The sequence below is a fragment of the Apteryx mantelli genome, chromosome 10 (genome assembly GCF_036417845.1).
Source record: "Apteryx mantelli isolate bAptMan1 chromosome 10, bAptMan1.hap1, whole genome shotgun sequence".
In the NCBI taxonomy this organism is placed as follows: domain Eukaryota; kingdom Metazoa; phylum Chordata; class Aves; order Apterygiformes; family Apterygidae; genus Apteryx; species Apteryx mantelli.
Genome location: NC_089987.1, coordinates 23,629,388 through 23,649,458, shown reverse-complemented (window position 1 = coordinate 23,649,458; position 20,071 = coordinate 23,629,388). Strand labels below are relative to the sequence as shown.

The window sequence follows — 20,071 nt, the reverse complement described above, 5'->3', positions numbered from 1 at the left end:
GCACAAGGGCCGGGCTCCCTCACACCTGAAGTCCTTCCAGCCGTGCTGGGTGTCCTGGTATCCATGGCTCTGCCTGGTGGCAATGGCACCAGGGAGCTCTTCCTGCAGGACCTGGCTGATAGCCCCTTTGAGGGCCTGAAAGGCGAGCAAGGCGCTTCTGCTTTTCCACCCAAGCAGCAGCTGGACCTTGCTCTCTGTCCCCTGACCCTGCATCGTGGCTGCGGGCAATACTCCTGGCATCCCAAATTACTCACGTGGCTCCTTTTCTTTGTGACCTTCTAGGTGCTGCTTTCTCCTCGGAGGTACCCAAAGCAGAGAGAGCATCCATGATGGAACGCTTCCTTCTGCTCCTTCTCTTCCCGCTCCCAGGTAGGCTCCCCCAAGCCATGTCCTGTTCTGGGCTGGCCAGATTTGGGCTGCTGGAAGTAATTGGCAGCCCCAAAATGGGAGGACTGAGGGATACCTAGAGGTATTTGCAATGTAGTTTCTAGAAGTGTCTTGTGGGCTTGTTTGGAAGCTTGAGTTCCCCTCTTGCTCCTGGTTCATTGGGTTTTCCAGGGCAGGGGCCTGGAGGTGGTCTGGTCCTTTCCAGGGACCCTGTGGAGATGGAGAAACCCTTTGCTTTATTGGGCTTTGTCAGCCCTGGGGACCTGCATCTGGGAGAGGTTGGGGCCCAGAGAGAGAGGGGAGGTCCTGTGTCCTGAGGAGCCTCAGCTCACCGGTGAAACCTCCGAGCGTAACTGTGGGCAAGTCACCGAGCTGGCTTAAGTCACTCATGTCAGCCAACGATGGGATCATGCATGTTTGGGGGAGAGCCTGGGCCAACGGGGTGGCAGAGTTGTAACACACGTGACTGCTGATGCGGCAGCAGTTGGTTTGCCGGGGGGTGGCTGTCCCGGCCCCTGGAGCCCCTCTGACTGAGGCGAACGTTTCCCTGCGTTTGTGCAATGCAGAGATGGGGGAGAGCAGCCACCAAGAAGAGGACTTCCGCTTCTGTGGTGAACGAAATCAAACTGAAAACAGCTCTGTGATCTACGAGCATGGCCCTGCCAGCATCTCCATTGAGAACACGGCCCAGGCGCTGATAATAAAAAGGCCCTTTTTGCCAAACCGGAGAAACTCTTATTACAAGTACAGCTTGCCTCCGACTTTGGGCAGGTACCGCTTCTGCATCTACTGGTTCAAGCCCAACAGGACCCTCAAACTTGCGTACGGAAAGCAGAACTTTCTCCTGGGAAAAGACCTGTTTGGTAACATCATTTGGGGCAAAGAAAATCAGAAGACTGAAAAGAACAGCAGCTCTATCTTCAATGTGTCCTATATTTTGAAGGGCCAGAAGAACACCTCCCTTGAGAGTGCATCTGATTACTTCTTCCCTGGTAAAGGCAACTCAATGTTATTTTAGTGAAAGAAGAGTTAATTTCATCCCCAACACACTCTACCATTCAGCAGAGCAACTCTGTTGTACTGATAATTTGTTGTAGCACAGTGGTCTAAGGACACTGCTCAGGGTTGGTAAGTAGTAGAAGTAGTTTTGCTTGAAGCAGCCTAGAGGCAGCCCCTGATACCCACGTTTCTCTGGGTAAGCAGGTTCCTAAAGATGAAGGCAGAAGATTACTCAGATTTTCAGAAGTGCTTTGGCCCACCAAAATCCAGGGGACTCGTGTGCCTTGCAGAGATCTCCAAGGCTCCTGCCTGCACTGCTAGACGCCTAGCTAAGCTTAGACAGCCTGGCCTCGATATCCTCTGTTGCAGCCGAGCTCCAGCTGCTCATTCTGGCTGCCCAAGGTGACCAGAAGCAGCCCACTAGGTCCCAGTCTCTGGTTGCTCTTCCTGAGGGCCACACTGAAACCCTCTGCTTTCTGCTCCCTGTGGTCTGCTAGGGCTCAGTCCCCTGGGGAGTCAGCCCACAGCCCGAGGGTGGCTTGGGGTATGGAGGAAGCTGGCTCTGCCCGTTTTTCTCACAGTGTTTCCTTTTGTGCACCTGCCAGCCTCTCCAGAAAACATGCCCGTCTGGGAGCAGGATGTGGAAAAGGAGCTAACCGACTTAGACAACCTCATGGTGCAGTCCCCTGCGGCAGCTGTGGGAGTCCCGATGCACAGGACCTTTCGCAAGTGAGTTCCTGGCTCGAGCCATTCCCAAGCCCTCCTCCTTAGGCTCACGGCCTCTCACCGGCCAGCCCGATGCAGCCCGCCAGGGCGCTGGTGAAGACCCTGCAATGACTTTATTAAAACAGGGGGTATTTATTGAGCTTACCCATGGTGCCAGGATATTTACACGTCTCTTTTTCCTGGCTGGACGATGGAGGCCTTCAGAGCAGAACTTGTGCCTGCTGTCTCCCACTCACTCTGCGCCCTGCTTTTCCCCAACAGCAAACTGCAGGAGTTTGAGAAGAAGCTGGCCAAGGTGGAGTTTGAAGGGCAGAACCGGACCTTTGGGCAGGCTGCCGTGCATGCGACTGTCCTGAAGATCGAACCTGGTCAAGCTCCTCAAGACGTGGCCTTTGCTTCCCGGAGAGAGGTGAGTTCAGGCTGGGAGCTGAGCAGCAGAGCGTGTGAGGATGAAAGCACGGCTCCAGAGCTGGGGAGGAGAGTCCTGCCAGCCAAGAGTTGCTCGGGGCAAGGATCTGCGGCTGTGACCCCCGTGGCCCAGCACGGTCATTGCTGGAGCTTTGATGGAGGCACTTGCCAGAGCCCTCCTTGTTCTTGGCCCTTTTTGGAAGGTGGTGAGGGGCTGCAGTGATGCTCTGACTTTCTGACTTGTGACCTCTGGGAAACACCTCGCTGTCCCCTCCCAGGGCCTTGCTGGGAAGGGGTTAGCAGAAGAGAGCAGCAGAGAGGGGCAGGGAAGTGTCTCCTCAAGCAGCCGGGAGGGTCTGTGACTGGGACAGGAGGAAGGGCCATATCAGGGGACTGGACTGTAGTCCAGGGATCGCTTCTCCTTCGCTCCGCAGCCTCTGCGTGGACTGTGCAGGGGGCCGGGAGCCGCAGTCAGGCGCTGCCCGGCTCCACAGCTGGCACAAGGCAGCGGGAGCTCCCTGGCCATGCAACGCCAGCTGATGCCCTAGCTCATGTGCAGCTTGCCCTGGCAATCTCAGTCCTCCTGCATCCTCAGACGCCCTCCCAACCTGTCTTCTCCGATGGGTTTCTTGTTGCAGGAGGGCAGAGAAGTCCATGGGTTCATGGTGGACCTGCCAAGCAGCCTGTTCACAAAAGTGAAGGACAGGGAGGAGACAGTGGAGCACAGGGTGCTCCTCATGGACATCAGCAGCCAGACCATGTTCCAGGTAATGGCCGGGTATGGTATGGTGGGGTGCCTCTGCTGTGCAAGGAGGGGCTGGCTGTACAGGGCAACGCAGAGCCAGCTGGAGCAGAAACTGCTCTTACTAATAAGTGCAGAGCATCCTTCTCCCAGGCTCTTTGCTAGCCTTGCCTGGCCACTCTCGGCAGAGCTGCACCCTGTAACATCACCTCCAGTTCAGCCAGGCTTTGCCTTTACCTCTGCTCCTCCTGCAGCCCTCTGCGATCCTCAGCCAGCCCCAAACAGGTTAAGCCTGTGGCACCCAGGCCAGGTGGGCAGCTGCTCACTTGGAGAAGGTGCTGCAAAGGTGCTGAGCTGAACACAACCACAGGACACCGTGGGGGCAAACTGTTTAAAACAAACTGCTGATTGGGACATGCTTGACTGCAGCCAGTCAGCCATGACTCCCTAAGTCATGGAGAAACAGTGCAAGGAAAAGGAGACACGGTGCCAGTGCTGTTGCCAAGGGTGGCATTCATCTTGCTTTGCTTTATAGTTGACAGAAAGGACCTAGCATGTGTGGGGAGAGGGTTTGTGGTGTGTTTTAAACATTTGCCCATGGTTGAGATAGACGGTCACAATGCGGAAGTGCTTTTGCCTCTACTTGAACTGGAAGGAGGGAACAGGAGTGCAGACAGCTATGCTCAATAGATACTGCTGCCATGTGGACCTCAGTCCCAGCGTGTGAGCCACTGATCCAGGAGAGAGGCCTGGGCACTGCAAGTGTGAGGTAGAGACATGACAAGGAAAGAGGCACGGGACCTCTGCCTTTGGGTTTCTGGGAACTCTCATCACCTTCATGCCTGGCAGCTCTCCTTTCCCACGTTGCCACCATCTCCTCCTCTTCTCCCACAGGATGAAAACAGCAGTCGTGTCCTGGGTGACAAGGTGGTCGGCATCTCCCTGGTGGACACAGTAGTGGCCAACCTCTCTGACCCCGTGGTCCTCACTTTCTTCCACAACCAATTGCCGGTAGGTGGAGGAAACAGCCTCATTAAACGTGACCCCTCCAGGAATAGAGAGGCAAGAAGAGCTCAGACCCTGCCAGCTCAGAGCGCGGTCACAATTCAGCAGGTCCATGTCCATGCCCTCAGCCTGCTAGTAAAATCTACTAGGTGTTCTGGGGCTGTACCACAACCACATTTTCATCTTGTGCTCTCTCTGGGGCTCTGCCTGCTCCTGTCCAGGAGATGCCACTTTGCAGATGCGTCAGAAAATGGTCTCTGTGTTGAGCCCACACTCATGATATGGCCCAGTTTGTCTCCTGAAAACTTTTAACCTCCTGCCCCATTTTTCCCCCTACCAAATTTGCCATCTGTGTGACAAACCCAGAGATGCATCCTGATCAGGGGCCATGCTTCTGTCGTTTCAGAGGAATGTGACCCCGCTGTGTGTCTTCTGGCAGGAGGACACCACCAGTGAGTATCTGGGTGTGGGAGCTTCTGCATCTGGGTGTGAAGTGGAACATAGTCTTTGCTCATTCTGCTGTCGCACATACCAACAATGAGGAACCAGCAGGGCTAACCCAGCTGGTGTGTAGCAGTGAGAAAAATATCCTCCTCACCTTCACACACCTCCTGTTAGTGGTATAAGTCATTTGCATCTCCCTTCCCTTCTCTAATTCCAGGGAGCTCTCTATAAAACTGTCCCAGGGGGTTATTTCAGGCTTTTCCCTCCATAGCTAACCTAACAGCGCTCTCCCTCTCCACGGGTGGATGCTGATGCCTCTGAGGGTGGCAGTCCTACATAAATATTTATTCTTGTCGCTGTGTGCTCTGCATGAGGCCAGCTAGGACCCCCAAATTTGTCCTCTCCCCTGCCATGGACACCTTTCTCTGAAGCTCAGAAAACTTTTCCATTGCATTCCCACTGCTCACCAAGCTCTCTCCCTTGCAGCAAACTTCGGTAACTGGAATAGCTATGGTTGTACAACCGTGAAGGGGGATAACCAGACAGACTGCAGATGCAACCACCTCACCTACTTTGCTGTACTGATGGTGGGTACTGCTTTCCCACAGCTCTCTGCACCCTTCCCCTCTGCAGAACTTCTCCCTTACTGCGGTTCTTGTTCCTCCTTCTTCTCAGGTATCATCCCCGGAGATCACCTATATACACAGGGATTATCTGAGTATCATAACATACATTGGCTGTCTTATCTCAGCTTTGGCATCCATTTGCACCATCTTCTTCCTCTACTTCAGGTACGGCCCTGGAGTCTGGGTGCAGAGATGAGTTAGCAGTCTGACAGGTCACCCCATGCTCCATGTGTGCATCATTCTGTGGGTGCATCCTTTCCTTTGCTATTAGACCTATGTGGGCCCAAGGTTTTCGAACACAGTTGATAGCCCAGCTAGAAACATGATGAGGGAGCCAGGTTTGCAGAAAGCACTGAATCCTTCTCTCCAGAAACCAACCCCCTTTGTCAGGTCTCCTGAAGGGCTCTCTAAAACATCTACTGTTTTCAGTGATTTTGGAAAATCAGCTTGGTTATTATCATGGATCCAGCAAGCAGAGGCCTGCAAAGATCTTTTCAAGGGTCCAGTGAAGAACAGGAGGGTGTTCTCTCAAGTAGTGTCACTGATCCTACGTGGATGATAGAGAGGCTGAAAATATGTCACTCTATTCCCCCCATGCTCTGGATTTGCAATACAGAGCTACCTGGAGGGATCTGGATTTGTATGTATAATAGTTGTTCCCGTGTGGGGGATTAGGCACTTAGCCCCCTGACACTAACAGAGGGTCTCCTTACTCTTCTGATTATGGTGAGTTTTACTCCAGCTGGAGCCTTGGGGTGTTGTGGGGCACTGAGCTGAGGAAAATGGCCAGGCATGGTGGTGAGATCTCTCCCTCTCACTTTTCCAGAAGCAAGCAACGAGACCAAATCACAAGCATGCACATCCACATGAACCTGCTGGGCGCCATCTTCCTCCTGGACGTCAACTTCCTCATCTCAGAGCACTTAGCTTCCAGCAGCAGTGAGGCAACCTGCCGAGCTGGGGGTCTATTTCTGCACTTCTCTCTCCTGAGCTGCCTGACATGGATGGGCATCGAGGGCTACAACCTCTACCGGCTTGTGATCGAAGTCTTCAATGCCTACCACAATCACTTCCTCCTCAAGCTCTGCCTAGTGGGCTGGGGTGAGTTTGGGGGAGGCAGAAACATGCCAAGGGCTGGGGCAGCAGGATGTAGGAGACACATAGGTAGATTCAGATTCTGCCCCTAGAAGTCTTTCTTACTGTATATGGTGCCTGGATGGGGATGTAGATGTAGATACGGGGGAGCAGATTCTGAGAGCAGAGGGGTCTTTCTGTCACGGCAGAAGACTTAGTGACTGAGAGCAGAAGCTGGAGCTATAGCTTCAAGGGCAGTTCACCCTTGGGGTGGCGCAGCAAGGGAAGCATGTGATAGCCACTACTTGGGGTCTTTAAGTAGCGATGGGATGTTCTCTTTCTAAAAGAAACATCCAGGACAGACAGGAGAGAGAGCTTTGGTGAAAGAAATAAAGGAGTATCCCTGCCTCGTTTTGGGCAGGACGCTGCAATAGCAAGATCTCATGATCTTTTGCGGCCTAAAAGTCTATGACCCTCAGAGACCCACTGACTGTGGGCTGTGCAGCACAGCTCACTGCCCGTCTAGGGCTAATGCCAGGCATCCTTTTTGTGTGCTCTATCCTTGATTCACCCCGAGGAGAGAGGATGCCGTTTCGTACTCCATGCGAGGAGAAAGGGACAATGAGTCCTTCCAGTAGGTCTGAGGGCCAAGGGATTATGGCTGCTGCTTCATTCTGTTCTTGATACCCAGGTCTCCCCTTCTTTTGCGTGACGCTGATCTTCTTTGCTAACTGGACGAACTATGGCCCATTCTCCATTCCAGTGTATGAATCCATTGGTGGCAAATTCACCAACGCAACCATGTAAGTCATGGGAAATGGGTTACTTGGTCCCTGGTCTTAGATAAAGTCAGCTGGTTGAACTGCTGATGTGTCCTATAGACTTTCCTTAGCTTGACAGGCTGTGGTTTTACTGGCTTCTTTGGGTCTTTGCATAAGGTGGGGGGGAATCCCCCTCTGTGTTTAACTGAGCTGGGTGCTGAGTTTGCCAGGCACCTTCATGTCGGCTTCCCCTGACCTGTCCTGCTTGTGCCCCTGTAGGACAACAAAGCATAACCCTCTGCCCTTTCTCCACCCTCTAGATGCTGGATCACAAGCCCTCTGATCCACAACATAGTGAACCTGGGTTTCTTCAGCCTGGTGTTCCTCTTTAACTCGGTCATGTTGGGGGCCATGGTCCGGGAGATCCTCAGGCAGAACAAGAAAGGCCACAAGTTCAAGCATGTCCTAGCCCTCTTTGGGCTGAGCGTCCTGCTGGGCATCCCATGGGCACTGGTCTTCTTTTCCTTCACCTCCGGCGTTTTCCGCCTTGTCTCCCTCTACATCTTCACCATCATCAACTCTCTCCAAGGTGAGCCTGTGGCTATGGGGTCCCCTGAAAGGCACAAGCTGCCCCAGGGCGTTCATGGCGTATTGACAGGGCCAGCGGCGATAGGAACAAGAGGAGCTGGCCTTGGCAGGCTGGCCAGCTCGTTCTTGCATCCTATTTTTGGTGGTCCCTTAAAGGAGTTCTTCACCCACCCTTTCTCACCCCTCTCCCAGGTTTCCTCATCTTCCTCTGGTACTGGACAATGGTGCTGCAGGCGAAAAAGTCCCCTGACTCCCAGAGCAGCTCTGACAGTATGAAACTGCAGCCCAACAGCAGCCAAACCCATCCTGACTGAGCCAGCGCCGCGGGGCTCCCTCGCCAGCACGGCTCCAGGCCGGCGCTGGGTCTCCTGGCAAGGAGGACGGCCGCGGGGAGGGAGCCGAAGCCGTCATGCTTTGCTACTGCACCTGCCCCACACGGCTACCAGGAACGCAGAGAAACCTGCACCGAGGTCTGGCCGCGTGGAGCCCGGCACCGTCCGTGGCCGCACTCTCCCGCCCGCTTCCCGCTGCACCCACGCACCCCGGCCGCGGCAAGCGCTGCCCCTCGCCCAGCACCCGCTCATGCCGCCTTGCCTCTCCTTCGCTCCATGCCACGGCCCGGGCTGCGGGGTCCTGCCAGGGCAGCGGGTGCAGCCCTCAGCTGGGCAGCCCCCTCCCTGAGCCTGCGCGGGGCAGAGCCGTGGGGGGACAGGGCTGCCTCCCAGGTGGAAGGATGTGCACGGCATGAGCCGGGCCCTCCTCGCTCGCGCTGGGGATGAGGGCTGCGGCGACAGGCGGAGGACAGAGCCGGGGTCTCCGGTGCCTCCTGATGTCTCCTCCGTTGTGCCCGGGCCCATCCTCTGCATTTGTCGTGGGGCAGCAGGTGGGAAAGGCCCCATCTTCACCCCTTGCGGCAGTGGTGGTTACCGAGAGGGTCCTTCCCCAGCGAAGACTGAATAACTCTGCCTCCGCGACACCCTCTAGCAGCTGAAATAATCTATTTTTGTTATTTTGTTGAATGTTTCTATATTTTTATATGGCGTAGAAGTTTAATGACTGTGCTTGTACATCAGAATTGTGCCCATTAAAAATGTTCCTGCTCTGTCGGAGGCTGTCCCAGGTCTCTCTCCCGTAGGTGCGTGCGTAAGCTATCCGTGTGGGTGAGCCTCCGAGGGCTCAGCTGGAACCTGGGCTAGCAAAGGCTCCTTGGAGCCACAGACCCAACTGGAGTCTCTCAATGCTGCGCAGTTTCCCTTCGACCAGCCTGGCGCCAACCGAGGCGACAGTGTCCTCAGCGCGCCTGGGAGCACGGGCAGCAGCATCTTACGGCAAGAGAAACTGAGGCACGGAGGGATGGCAGCGTGGGTTGCTCAGGGCCATGTCCATTCGAGCACTGAATCTCTCCAAGGATGGAGATTCCCCACCTCTTTGGGCCCCTCTTCCAGTGTCTTACTGCCCTCACGGTGAAAAATTTTTTTCCAGTATCTAATGGGAATTTCCCAAGTTCCAGCTTGTCCCCATTGCTTCTTGGCTCTCCACCGTGCCCCTGCGTGGGGGCTCTTCCACCCAGGGGCAGGATTTGGCATTTGTCTTTGCTGAACTCCATGAGGTTCCTTGCAGCCCGTTTCTCCAGCCTGGTGAGGTCCCCACGTGCTAATGGAACCTTAACAGCCTACAGTATCCTGCTGAGGCTGAGGCAGATGAAAGCGCTGTGAGCAAAGCACCACGAGCACGATTTTGATAAGATATGAAGTGACAAAGGAGGCGGGAGGAATTTTTTTTGAAGGGGCAGGAAGCCGTTATGATCGTCTCCAGCGACTATCACTAGGCAGGCAAGGGGAAGGCCGGTCGAAGGATTCACTCTACAGCGTCCCACAGGGCCAGGATCCCTGCCGGCGGGTCTCTTGCTCACTCCTGTGCTGAGCACAGCCACGGTGCAGGCCTGTGCTTGCCGGCAGAGCCCAGATCTCCTAAATGTGCAGCTTGCAAATGCAGTATTTAATCTCCCAACCCGCCAGCTGCTTTGCGAAGCTCTGCTCCTGCTTGTGGATAATCCACCTCCATCCTGGTCCGAGCTGGTTTGCCAGCAAAAGCGTTGCTTGTAGCCATGGAGAAAGACCTTCTCGGAGAAGGTGTTATTCCTGCTCTGGGATGAAGCCAGGCTTTCCCCTCCCTGTGCCCATTGGCACTGAGAAAACCTAGCAGTTGGCTAAGTGGGAGAGAGCCCGTACAGCCACAACTTGGGTCTTGCCTTATGTCCCCGCATGCTCACACCTCCTTGCCACCCCCAAGCTTGGAGGTGTCCAGCTTATGGGCGCAGACGCCATGCCTGCAGGACACTCGGGAGACCGGGGCTTGGCTGGTGGTGGGGACGCCCTGACCCGTCGCCCCCCTTTCCAGGACAGGGGGCCATTGGCAAAGCGGGCTTTGGGGTGGCGGGTCGTCCTCCCCGCGGGAGAGAGGGGCGAGAGGCTCCGGCAGGGCAGGGAGAAGAGGCAGCTCCGACCGTTATCGGCGTTGCCGTGAGGTCAGAGAAGCGGGGTGTTTGCCAATCCACAGGAAGGAGCACAGGGTTCGCGGAAGGGAAATGAGGACACTGCCGTTGACTCAGGAGAAGCCGCAAGCCCTGGGGGAGCCTCCAAAAGAGCGAGGCAGAGGGCGAGGGAGCAGAGAGCTGCCGGCGAGGGTCCCGGGCTGCCAGGAGACGCGGCGCAGCAGCATGAAGCACCTGCTCCTGAGCTCGGTCCTGCTGCTCCTGCTGCTGCCTGGTGAGTCGCGGACGAGGGGGTGCAAGCCGTGCCCGCGCCTGGGGGAGCTGGGCAACCCTCGTGCCTCCCTCGGGGGAACGGGTTGGCTCGTAGACCGCAGGGGTGCTTCGATCCACGGGGAGCGAGATGTGGATGGGGACGGGCCGGAGGGTCAGCTCCTGGGATGCACAGAGCTGGGAAAGAAAAGAGGGGAGCGGAGGGCTTTTCCCCTAAGTCTCGCCGATTTGTATTGGCTGGGCTCTGTACTGCACTGCAGGGTCCTGAGCACAGTCTGGATGGGGCCCAGTTTTGACAGCCAGTCCCACCAGCGTGGGATCGCTCCTGCGATGGTCGTGGGAGGCTGGACATGCTGCCGGAGAGCAGCTCTCAAGCCAGACGTGGTGTCCTCGTACTTACCAGCCCATACGTCTGCCCACCTGTTTTTTTGAAAGCTTGCGCATTTTTAGCATCCAAGCCAGCCTGCAGCCAGGATTGTCCCAGCTTAACTAAACGGGTGAAGAAACCTCTCCTTTTGTTTCTTGTGAACCTGGCACCTGCCACTTTCTCCCAATTCCCCCTGTTCCTCTACGGGAAGGCAGCACAGAGGGATCCCTATCTCCCTGCCACCTCAGGACTGACCGTGTTTTTTTTTCCTCCTTTTCCCACACCCTCTTCTTCCAGACGCTGTCAGAGGACAGAAGAGCTGTGATGGTGAGTGGCTTCTCTACCCCCATGCCTGAGCCCCGCGTGCCCTGAACCACCCCAGGGGGTGGCCCCAACCCTGTAGCAGGGGAGAAGGTGCCCGCTCCTGCTCTGCCGCCAGGGTGCTGCCAGGGCCAGGGGGCTCCCACGGTGGCGAGGGGCTGGAGCCCAAACAGGCAGAGGCAGAGCTGCCTCCAGCCATGCTCCTCTCACCTGGCTCCCCGCACGTTCCCTGCATCCCAGCAAGGCGGAGGCGGCTGGGGCATCCTCTGGGAATAACCCAGGTTCCCTCCTCTCCCAGCCCTGAAAAGGGGGGACAACAGCTACAACTGCTGTAACACCACTGTCAACCCGGAGGAAGAAGGCAGAGTGAACGGGAATCTGTCTGCCGAGTGCAAGGAGCTGTGGCAGGCCAGCAACCTGGCTTGCAGGTGCCTGAGGGAGAAGACGTACAGGTAGGCGAACCCACGGTGGTGCAGGAGGGGACCAGGCTCGGGGAACGTGGAGTGCCCCAGGCCGCTCTTGCTGTTCTGGCAGGGCATCCAGAGTCAGCCCAGCGTGCCCTGGCGGGAGGAGCCCGTCTGCCTGCTCTGGAGCATGTCCCCTCTGTCCCCTCTGGCCCAGGAGCAAGGGGTCCAGCCCGCAGCCCTGCCCCGCCAGCGCCTGCACGGGAGGGAGGGAGGGAGGGAGGCAGCCCTGTGCCAGCTTGGGGCTACGGTAGAGCTGATCCCTCTGGGAAGGGCTGATCTGCCCCATCAAACCTGCTGGCCTTGGCCCAGCATGCCGAGGCCGCTGTGTCCCCGCTGCTCTGATGGCCCTCTCGGCACCGCAGGTTTTTGCAGTCTGCGAGCTTCTCCGGTGGCGAGAAGATAGCAGGGCTGAAAGCGCTGCTGGTGAACATCAGCAGAGCCATCCTCCACGATGTTGTCTTCTCCTTCTCCCCCTCAGAGGTGAGAAATACTCGTCTTTTCCTTCAGAACAGGCCTTAATGAGCCTGACAGCCAGTCAGCTCACGCCAAGAAGCCAGGCCTCTGCAGGAGGCAATTCCTGTGGTTTGCTACCCCAGGAGGCCAGGGCTGGCCCAGTGTGCTTTCAAAGCTTCCTTGGTCCTTTCACTTACTGCTGGAGGCAGGACTCGGTGTGCCAGAGTGTGCTTTTCTCCCAGTCGTCTGCACAGTTGCTTTCTGAACCCATAGAAACTTTAGCATCCTATGGCAAGGAGTCCCCCATATTGACAAGGCACGGTATGAAGAAGTACTTTGAAGAGTCCTGTCTGTTTGGACATTTCTCCCTGAGAAGCCGTCCCAGGTTCCTCAGGAAGTCGACAGTGGGTGGGAGGGTGGCCATGTGAGGACAAGGCCGAGGAAGAGGAGGAGTATGCAAGACCTCGTGCCTCCTGTCAGCTCCGAGGCTCCGCACTGTCTGGGCATGCCGAGGAACCATGTTCCCACCGGATGACAGTGGGTCGGGAGAGTGCTCCTGGAGCCTGCTCCCAGCTCTGCTCCAGCGCCTGCTGAGTGCCTGGGAACAAGGCTTTCCCCTTCTGCCTTCAGGCCTCCTGGCAATTTTACTAAGTAAAACCCATGTGAGAAGGGCTGAATTTGAGTCTGGAGCAATGATGGCAGGTCCCAAGAAGAGAATTGACAGGGACAAGTGGGACACTGCCAGCAAACAGTCTCCCACTGTTGTTCTCTGGTGCAGGGCCCCAAGAGGATAAACTCAACAGACAAGGGGAACACAAGCAAAATCCAGCTCCCCAGGGAGCTATTTCAGTCCATGAGGAACCGGACAGCCCAAGTGGTGGTGATGGTGCTCAACATCAAGCAGCTCTTCATTTTCAAGGTAAGAGCTGTCATTTCCAGCATCCCTCTGGCCCTGCTCCTGCCGTTGGCTGTCCTGGGCTCTAACAAGGAAGGCATTCGCTACGTGCAGCGGCCAGCGACGGGGGCATGGGTCTCGCCTTTGTGGGCACCTCCTGTAAGCCCTGGCAGGACCACGAGAGCCATGCTGGGCCCTTGGCTGGCTCAGCAGGGGCTGGAGCGCCTCTCCTGCCTGGGCACACCGGGGCTGGCCTGGCCACAGCTGGGAGGGGACTGCGGGCTCTTGGCAGAGCAAGAAGAGCCAGGGCAGACCAGCTCACGCAGCACTCCCTCACTGAGCAGGAGACCAGCTGGACACAGCACATCCTGGACAACACAGTGGTGGGCATCACAGTGAGAGACACGAGGGTCACTGGACTCCGGGACCCTGTGCGGCTCACCTTCACTCATGGGCAGCTGCCCCGCGTAAGCCAGCCATGCCCTCCCTCCCTCTCCCCCAGTGCCGTTGCTCCCCCCTCGCCAAGGCCTCCCAGCTCACTCCCTCTCTCCCTTTGCAGAGCATGAGCCCCCAGTGCGTCTTCTGGGATCCCAGCAAAGGTAATGGCCTCGGCGGGACTGGGAGTGGGCTCCTGAAACTGTGGTGCCAAAGACCATGGAGGGAAGAGGGAAAGGCTGCTGGGGAAAAGCCATCAAAACATGGCAATGAAAGACACTAATGACTGCCGAAAGCCTCTGGCCTAGGGATGAGGATGGGTCAACTGCTCTGCCATGGCCTCAGCCTCCATGTATTGTCAGCTTGGGAACACCAAGGGCTTTGTGTGGGCAGGGGATGCTGTGATGCCTGGAGATGGGCTCCCAGGACTGAGACCATCTAAGGCCAAGGGGTTCATCTGGGCATCATTTGTGGGATTTTGTGTGTGTTGTGACTATGCTCTGAAATTCAGAGAGATGGGTCCAGTTCAGAGGGTTTAGATGAGGAAGAGCTGCTAAACAGCAATTATGTATACAAACACAACAAGGTGGATCCCCAAAGGTCCTTTTAACTTCTTGACATCACTTGCATATTTGGGTGCCTAACTAAGAAAGTTCTTCTCTAAGTACATCATCCTTTACTCCCTGCTGGCCAGGAGGATGCCATGCCATGGTCATGGCTATTTCATGGGCAGACAAGCCACTTCCCAGATGTGCAGCATGCCCTTTGCAAGCCAAGGCAAACATAGCCTCCATCCTACCATCTCCTTCCTCCCCAAGAGGCTCTGTTGTATCTCCTCAGCCTTGGCTTGAGGTCTCTCTCTGGTGGCCACACAAAGATGTGCTCATTGAGAAGGTGTGTTGCTTCATGCTCACTGCTTTCCCCACATATCATTTTCAGGCCAGGGAGGAGACTGGGACACCAGTGGATGTGTCACTCAGCACAGGGACAAGAGGACAGTGTGCTCCTGCGACCATCTAACCTTCTTCACCCTCCTCCTGGTGACAACCCCACTCTATACAGCTCCTGCTTTTACCCTGGCTGTTGCTGCCTGCTCCGCCTTGGCTGTTTGGTGCCTGAAGTGTCATAGATAGCTGCACTTCCAGGGACAGGCAATTGTATCTGCTCCCCAGACAAGCCCAGGCCTCACCTCTTCACAAGCCACTGTCCTAAAAATCAAATCCAAAGCCGGCCTAGTGACCTGGAGGGCAGGAGTAGGTCAGTGGAGGATGTAAAGGATGGAAATGGTCTGCAGCCTACCTATAAACTGTTGAAGCAGTGAGACTTAGGGATCTGTTCTCCCAGCTGGAGGTTTAGAGACTGCTTGTGATCCATCATAACCTTAATTTATCTCTTGTTCCCCCCACCCCAGAAAGAGGTTGGATCTTCTCAGAGCCACCATGTTCCCTGCTCCCTCCAGAGACCTTCTTGGGGACAGCGGTCCCACTGCTCTAACCTGGGGGACCTGGGCTTGCAGAGATGTCACTGCAGTGCTAGCTGTTAGCTCTACTTCAGCTCCCTGCCAGGTCACTGCCCCATAACTCTAGGAGATGCAGATGGGGTTTCTAGGCTGGTTCTGGGCCCGTCTAACTCGATGTATGTGTGTGTTTGGCAGAGTCCGACTCTGGACAGGTCCACAGCACAGACCTTGATGGTTATTGCAAATGTTGGCTGTGGGGTAGCCGTGGCTTTCTCAGTCTTCTCCATTGTCTTCTACATCTTCTTAAGGTAGGATGTGCTCAGCTGCATCCTGGTGCTCCACAGAGACTTGTCAGGTTCAAGGATGAGAGATGTGGGATCTGGTGCACCCAGGCCTAGTGCCTCTGCATACCTAGATCCCATATGCTCCTGGGCATGCTGGGACCTACTTGTCCTCCAGGGAAAGGGGTGATTTTTCAGGGCAGTGGAACTGGGTGCTCAGAGAGCAATGCTGCCGTGTGGCTGGTGTCCAGGGCAAGGGACTTAGAGTTTCCCCTCTCTCCTCCCATCAGCATTTCCTGGTGTGACTCTCCTCTTGCCATATCACATGCTGCCCCCCTCTCAGCACCCAAACCCATGCTCTCTCTCCTGTCATGCTCACCATCTATGCCTTCTGCCTTTTCTGCTCCCTCTGGTGTCTCTCAGGTGTACGTACAAAAAGTTCAAGTCTGACGAAACCATCCAGATCAACATGGCACTGCACATGAACCTCATCAGCAGCCTGTTCCTTCTCAACCTGACCTTCCTGTTCAACAACTGGATCTCCATCACGAGGCAGCCAGAGCTGTGCAAAGGCCTGGGGGGCTTCACCCACTACTGCCTGCTCTGCTGTTTCACCTGGATGGCTCTGGAAGGCTGTCATCTCTACCTCCTCTTCGTCAAAGTACTTGGCACCTACATCCGCCACTACCTGGTTAAGCTGTGCATTGTCGGCTGGGGTAAGCACCATCTGCCCTGGGTCATCCAAAGCGCGTGGCCAGACCTGGATAAGACCTGTGGGGGAATATGGCAGTGTCACTGCTTAAAGTGTGCTCATTGTCAGTTTGCACCTAACCCCAGCTGGTGCCTTTGCTCCTGTTCCTTCCCCCAGCTCTCCTCCCCACTGCTGAGGCAGTGCTGCCTGTGGGTCTCCTTCTTCCTGATGAGTGGTGCAGTGATGTCATTCTCAGAGGAGGGCCAGAGCAGAGCACATGTGGGATCAGGCAGGACTCTTTGCAGTCCAGGAGGGGTTTGTTGGGGCATGGGGTACCGTATCCTAGGGAAAAGAGTCCTGTTGGTCCTACAGCCACCTTGGCTTGTGGCTTCCACCATGAGCTGGAGTCCCTTGGGGAAAGTCTCTGCTCTGCCAGTGAGCTAAAATCAGAGGGCAAATAGGTCTGTATAGTGAGAGGGAGAGAGAAAGAGCCCCATGCCTTCTGTGGCTCTGAAATGCTGTGACTGGAGCTAGGAAGTGTCTTATATGGACTCAGTGCTGCAAATGACACTGCCCAGGGGGGATTTGGGATGGCTCCTACAGAGGATCTTCCGTCTTGCTGAGGACAAAAGTTACCTACCTTATTAAGCAGGTGAAATCCCTGGAGAGTCCTCTGGAATTTTCATTATCTCCCTCTGTCACAAACCCATTTTCCCCAGCACCACACCTGTGCAGGAACCGTTGGGCATCAACAAAGCAAATGATCCTGCAGAAAGTTTAGTGGACAGTGCCCACAACTCAAACCCTCCTACCAAAAGCTGTTGCATCTTCTCCACATCATGTCCCAGCACCATCTGTTGTGCCCCCTACAACTGGTGCACTCTGAGGCTCTCTCTAAACCCCATCTTCCTAGAAAACAGCACATTCAGGAGCAGCAAGGAAAAAGCAGAGAACCCAAGCTGACCATCTCACCTTTCTCATGGATTTCTGTCCTCCTTCACTCCTGTCTCCTTTGTTCTTCCAGGTTTCCCTGCTCTCGTGGTCATTGTAGCAGGAAGCATTGGCAGCTATGGAAAGTACAACCTTCAGAATGTGGATGACCAGCCCATAATGTCCTTGTGAGTGACACTATCTTATGTAACTGTCCATAGAGACTAGAGGCTGTTCGGCATGGGGAAAGGTAGCTCAGTAACCACAGAGCTTTGTGTCTATGTTGCTCAGTTTTACGCAATGCTTCCTCTTCCCTAATTTTGATTAAAAATGAGTGGCTTTCTGTAGCCACACTAACAACCATTACTTGTTCATGCAGGACCTCTGCGGTGCAGGGCTGCTTGCACGCAGTGCCAGGACACTCAGCAGGGAAGGGAACCTTACACCAGGCAGGACCAGCTCAGTCATCACACCCAGCCTCCTCTATCATGCCCACAGGCCCCTAGGTCATGGAAAACATCCAAGGTTCAGTCAGATTTTCCTTGTGCACTCCTCCACTTCTGCTAAAGAACACAAGAAAAGTAGATTTGCACTCCCATCTCCAATGCTTCATTCTGGCCTTGGAAAAATCTGTCATGAGGGCATTTCCTTCATCCCTGTCTCAATGGGAAGACTGTTGCATCCCAAAACTTCTCCTCCTGAGGAGACACTGGGGGAGGGGGGGGTTCCAGGGATGCTGCTCTGAAAGTCTGGAGGAGAAGAGCAATTGGAGGCATTGATGTTGTTTCTTCTCAGGTGTTTTATCAAATATGAGCATGTCATGGTCCACTACATCACAAACTGTGGCTACTTTGGCCTCATCTTCCTCTTCAACACGGTGATCTTTGGAGTGGTGGCCTGGAAGAACTACCACCTGCAGAGCACCAGGGCTGTGAAGGAGAATAGGAAGGCCTGGAAAGTGGGCCTGATGGCAGTAGGACTCTTCTGCTTGCTGGGAGCCACCTGGGCTTTGGCATTCCTCACCTACGGCAACGCTTTTGTGCCTTTGCGCTACCTCTTCGCCATCCTGAACTCCCTCCAAGGTCAGGGGCCAGCCTGAAGCTCGGGAACATGTTGGCAGCATGGGGCTCCCAGGGGTTGGGCTATGAAGACGGGGGGAGGCAGGAGCAAGCCTGGCAGTGCTTGGACCAGTGGTCCTAAGGCAGTGCCCTGGCACCAGGGTGCCCTTCCCTTTAACAAGGAGTGAAGTGACCCGGTCAAACTATAGGTCCCAGCAATCAGTGCTGAGCCTTGAGCTGGCCACTTGGAGGAACAGGCAGTTGGCAACAATGCAGTCATGGCTCCCAACCCGCATCCACTCTTTACCTGGGAGCATTTCCTCCAAGGAATCCATTCTTTGAGGCACAATATGATCCATCTGGGGCAAGTCCCAGTTGAATTTATCACCTTAAACATGGGGAGTCCTTACTGAAGAAGCAGGAATGAGCTGGGGGAAGCAGGGGGAAAATCCCCATTGGAATTAACAGCAATGAGCTCAGAGCTGTTCTCTGCAAAAGTACTTGCAGGGAATGAGCTGGATCAGGGTTGTGTGAATTCCACAGGGGCCAGCAAGCTTCCCAGCAGGATGGTTTCTAGCCTCTCTTGCTGCTGCTGCTCAGTGTCTTTCTCCCGTTCTCTATAGGTCTCTTCATATTCATCTGGCTGGTTGTCCTGTACTCTCCAAAGAAAGAAGAAACAACTGGCTCCTCCTCCCATATCATCAGAAATGACAAAACCACAACTGTTTCCCAGGACTAGCTGTTGGCCAGATGTCCGTCCCTGCCATCGAGTGTACTCACTGCAAGCAAGCTTCTATTCTAAGGGACATAGCTTCCCTTTGGAGAGCGAGGGCTGGGAAAGCAGCTGGGGACCCTGGCAGAGAAGCATGGTTCCGGGGTCCTCACATGTGCCTCAGTTTCCCCTTCAGTGGGAGTGAGTCCCCATAGCAGGGCTCTTCGCTTTGGTTGCCATTTCCAAGCAGTCTGCCTTGGGCAGCATGAAGCGCCTCTGTGCGAGGAGCACTGGATACATCCCTTCTGCCAAAGTCCCTCCAGGCAGCAACTTTCCCATGGCCTCAGAAGTGGCCCTCAGCTCTCATTTCCTAGCAACACCTGCCAGGACAGCAGAGAGCCCACGAGCTGTCTGCATTCAACCTGGATGGAGCAGTCCCAGTTTTAGCTCCTCACTCCCAGCAGAAGAGACGGAGTTTGGCACTGGATCAGCCTGGAGATTGGTTTTACTGCTGTACCCAGGCTCTGCAGATTGTGAGTCAGGGGGGAATTTACTTGCCCAGAGCAAGGCGGTTCAGGTCTGGGGATTAGCAAAAAAGCTAAACCCCACAGGCTTCTCAGCAATACAGCTTCAAAATGAACCGTGACAGATTTTTTAGAGCAAGGGCTATACTGTACTTCCAAGTACAAGGGCTGCTGTACTTTCCATCCTGCAAGATGTTTTCTGCAACTAATAATGATCTCAGTGAGGATACTTTATTTCAACACTTCAAGCATTAGGCAGCTGCAATTCCTGTGCACTCAGCCAGCTGCACCGTGGCTCCTCAGAGCTGCACTGGGTCCTTCACACTGTTTGCCTGGGCCTCTGCACATAAACACACAACCATCTTGCCAGAGAAAACAGTTGTCTCTTCTGTATTTGTGCTTTAGCATTAAATCTCTATCAGCTGTCTGAGCACTATGAATTTAGTCTTTGATGGTTACAAGCCAACAATATTTATTTTCTTTATTTTAAGGATGTGCAAAAATCTTTCTAGCAATAAGTCCATTTGCCATCATTCAGAAAGAAGAAATACACACGCACACACACACGCGCGCACGCTCAGAGCAGCACTTCTCTGTGCTAATGCTACATCATCTGCGTGACAAAGAACTAAGCAAAGTCAGGTTTTGGTGGGCAAATAGCTAACGTGAACATTTCAATCTCCCCACATTTCTGGGTGATTCTGGGGAGGAAAAAGGAGGAAGGAAGAACCTCTCCCCTGCATTCAAGGTTTCTGGAAATTTGTTCTTTACAAATAAGACCATTTTAGAAATGTCTCATTCTCCTGCTCTGAGCTGTGAAGACTACTACTTCCAAAGCCCACCATCCTCCAAGCGTAAGAAGGACCCTGGGGAAAAACAGTTACTGCATATGCTCCCTGCAATCACTAGGCAAAGCCCAGAAGCAGGGCTAGCTGCAGCTAGTATCCTGCAGAG

The 20,071-nt window shown here is 54.9% G+C and overlaps 2 protein-coding genes across 2 annotated transcripts; both read left to right on the top strand.

The window, feature by feature from the left end:
* Positions 1-955: 955 nt before the first annotated feature.
* Positions 956-8,866, top strand: ADGRG1 (adhesion G protein-coupled receptor G1). The gene is made up of 12 exons (XM_067302926.1): positions 956-1,379; positions 1,992-2,115; positions 2,374-2,521; positions 3,159-3,287; positions 4,157-4,273; positions 4,674-4,719; positions 5,198-5,298; positions 5,387-5,502; positions 6,164-6,438; positions 7,103-7,214; positions 7,493-7,761; positions 7,953-8,866. Exons 1-12 carry the CDS (start codon positions 956-958, stop codon positions 8,072-8,074), a joined length of 1,983 nt encoding a protein of 660 aa, XP_067159027.1. The 3' UTR covers positions 8,075-8,866.
* Positions 8,867-10,347: 1,481 nt separating this feature from the next.
* Positions 10,348-18,632, top strand: ADGRG3 (adhesion G protein-coupled receptor G3). The gene is made up of 13 exons (XM_067302842.1): positions 10,348-10,528; positions 11,189-11,218; positions 11,511-11,664; positions 12,042-12,159; positions 12,911-13,051; positions 13,372-13,494; positions 13,587-13,626; positions 14,402-14,502; positions 15,117-15,229; positions 15,626-15,918; positions 16,918-17,011; positions 17,619-17,905; positions 18,505-18,632. Exons 1-13 carry the CDS (start codon positions 10,348-10,350, stop codon positions 18,618-18,620), a joined length of 1,791 nt encoding a protein of 596 aa, XP_067158943.1. The 3' UTR covers positions 18,621-18,632.
* The last annotated feature ends 1,439 nt before the right edge of the window (positions 18,633-20,071 follow it).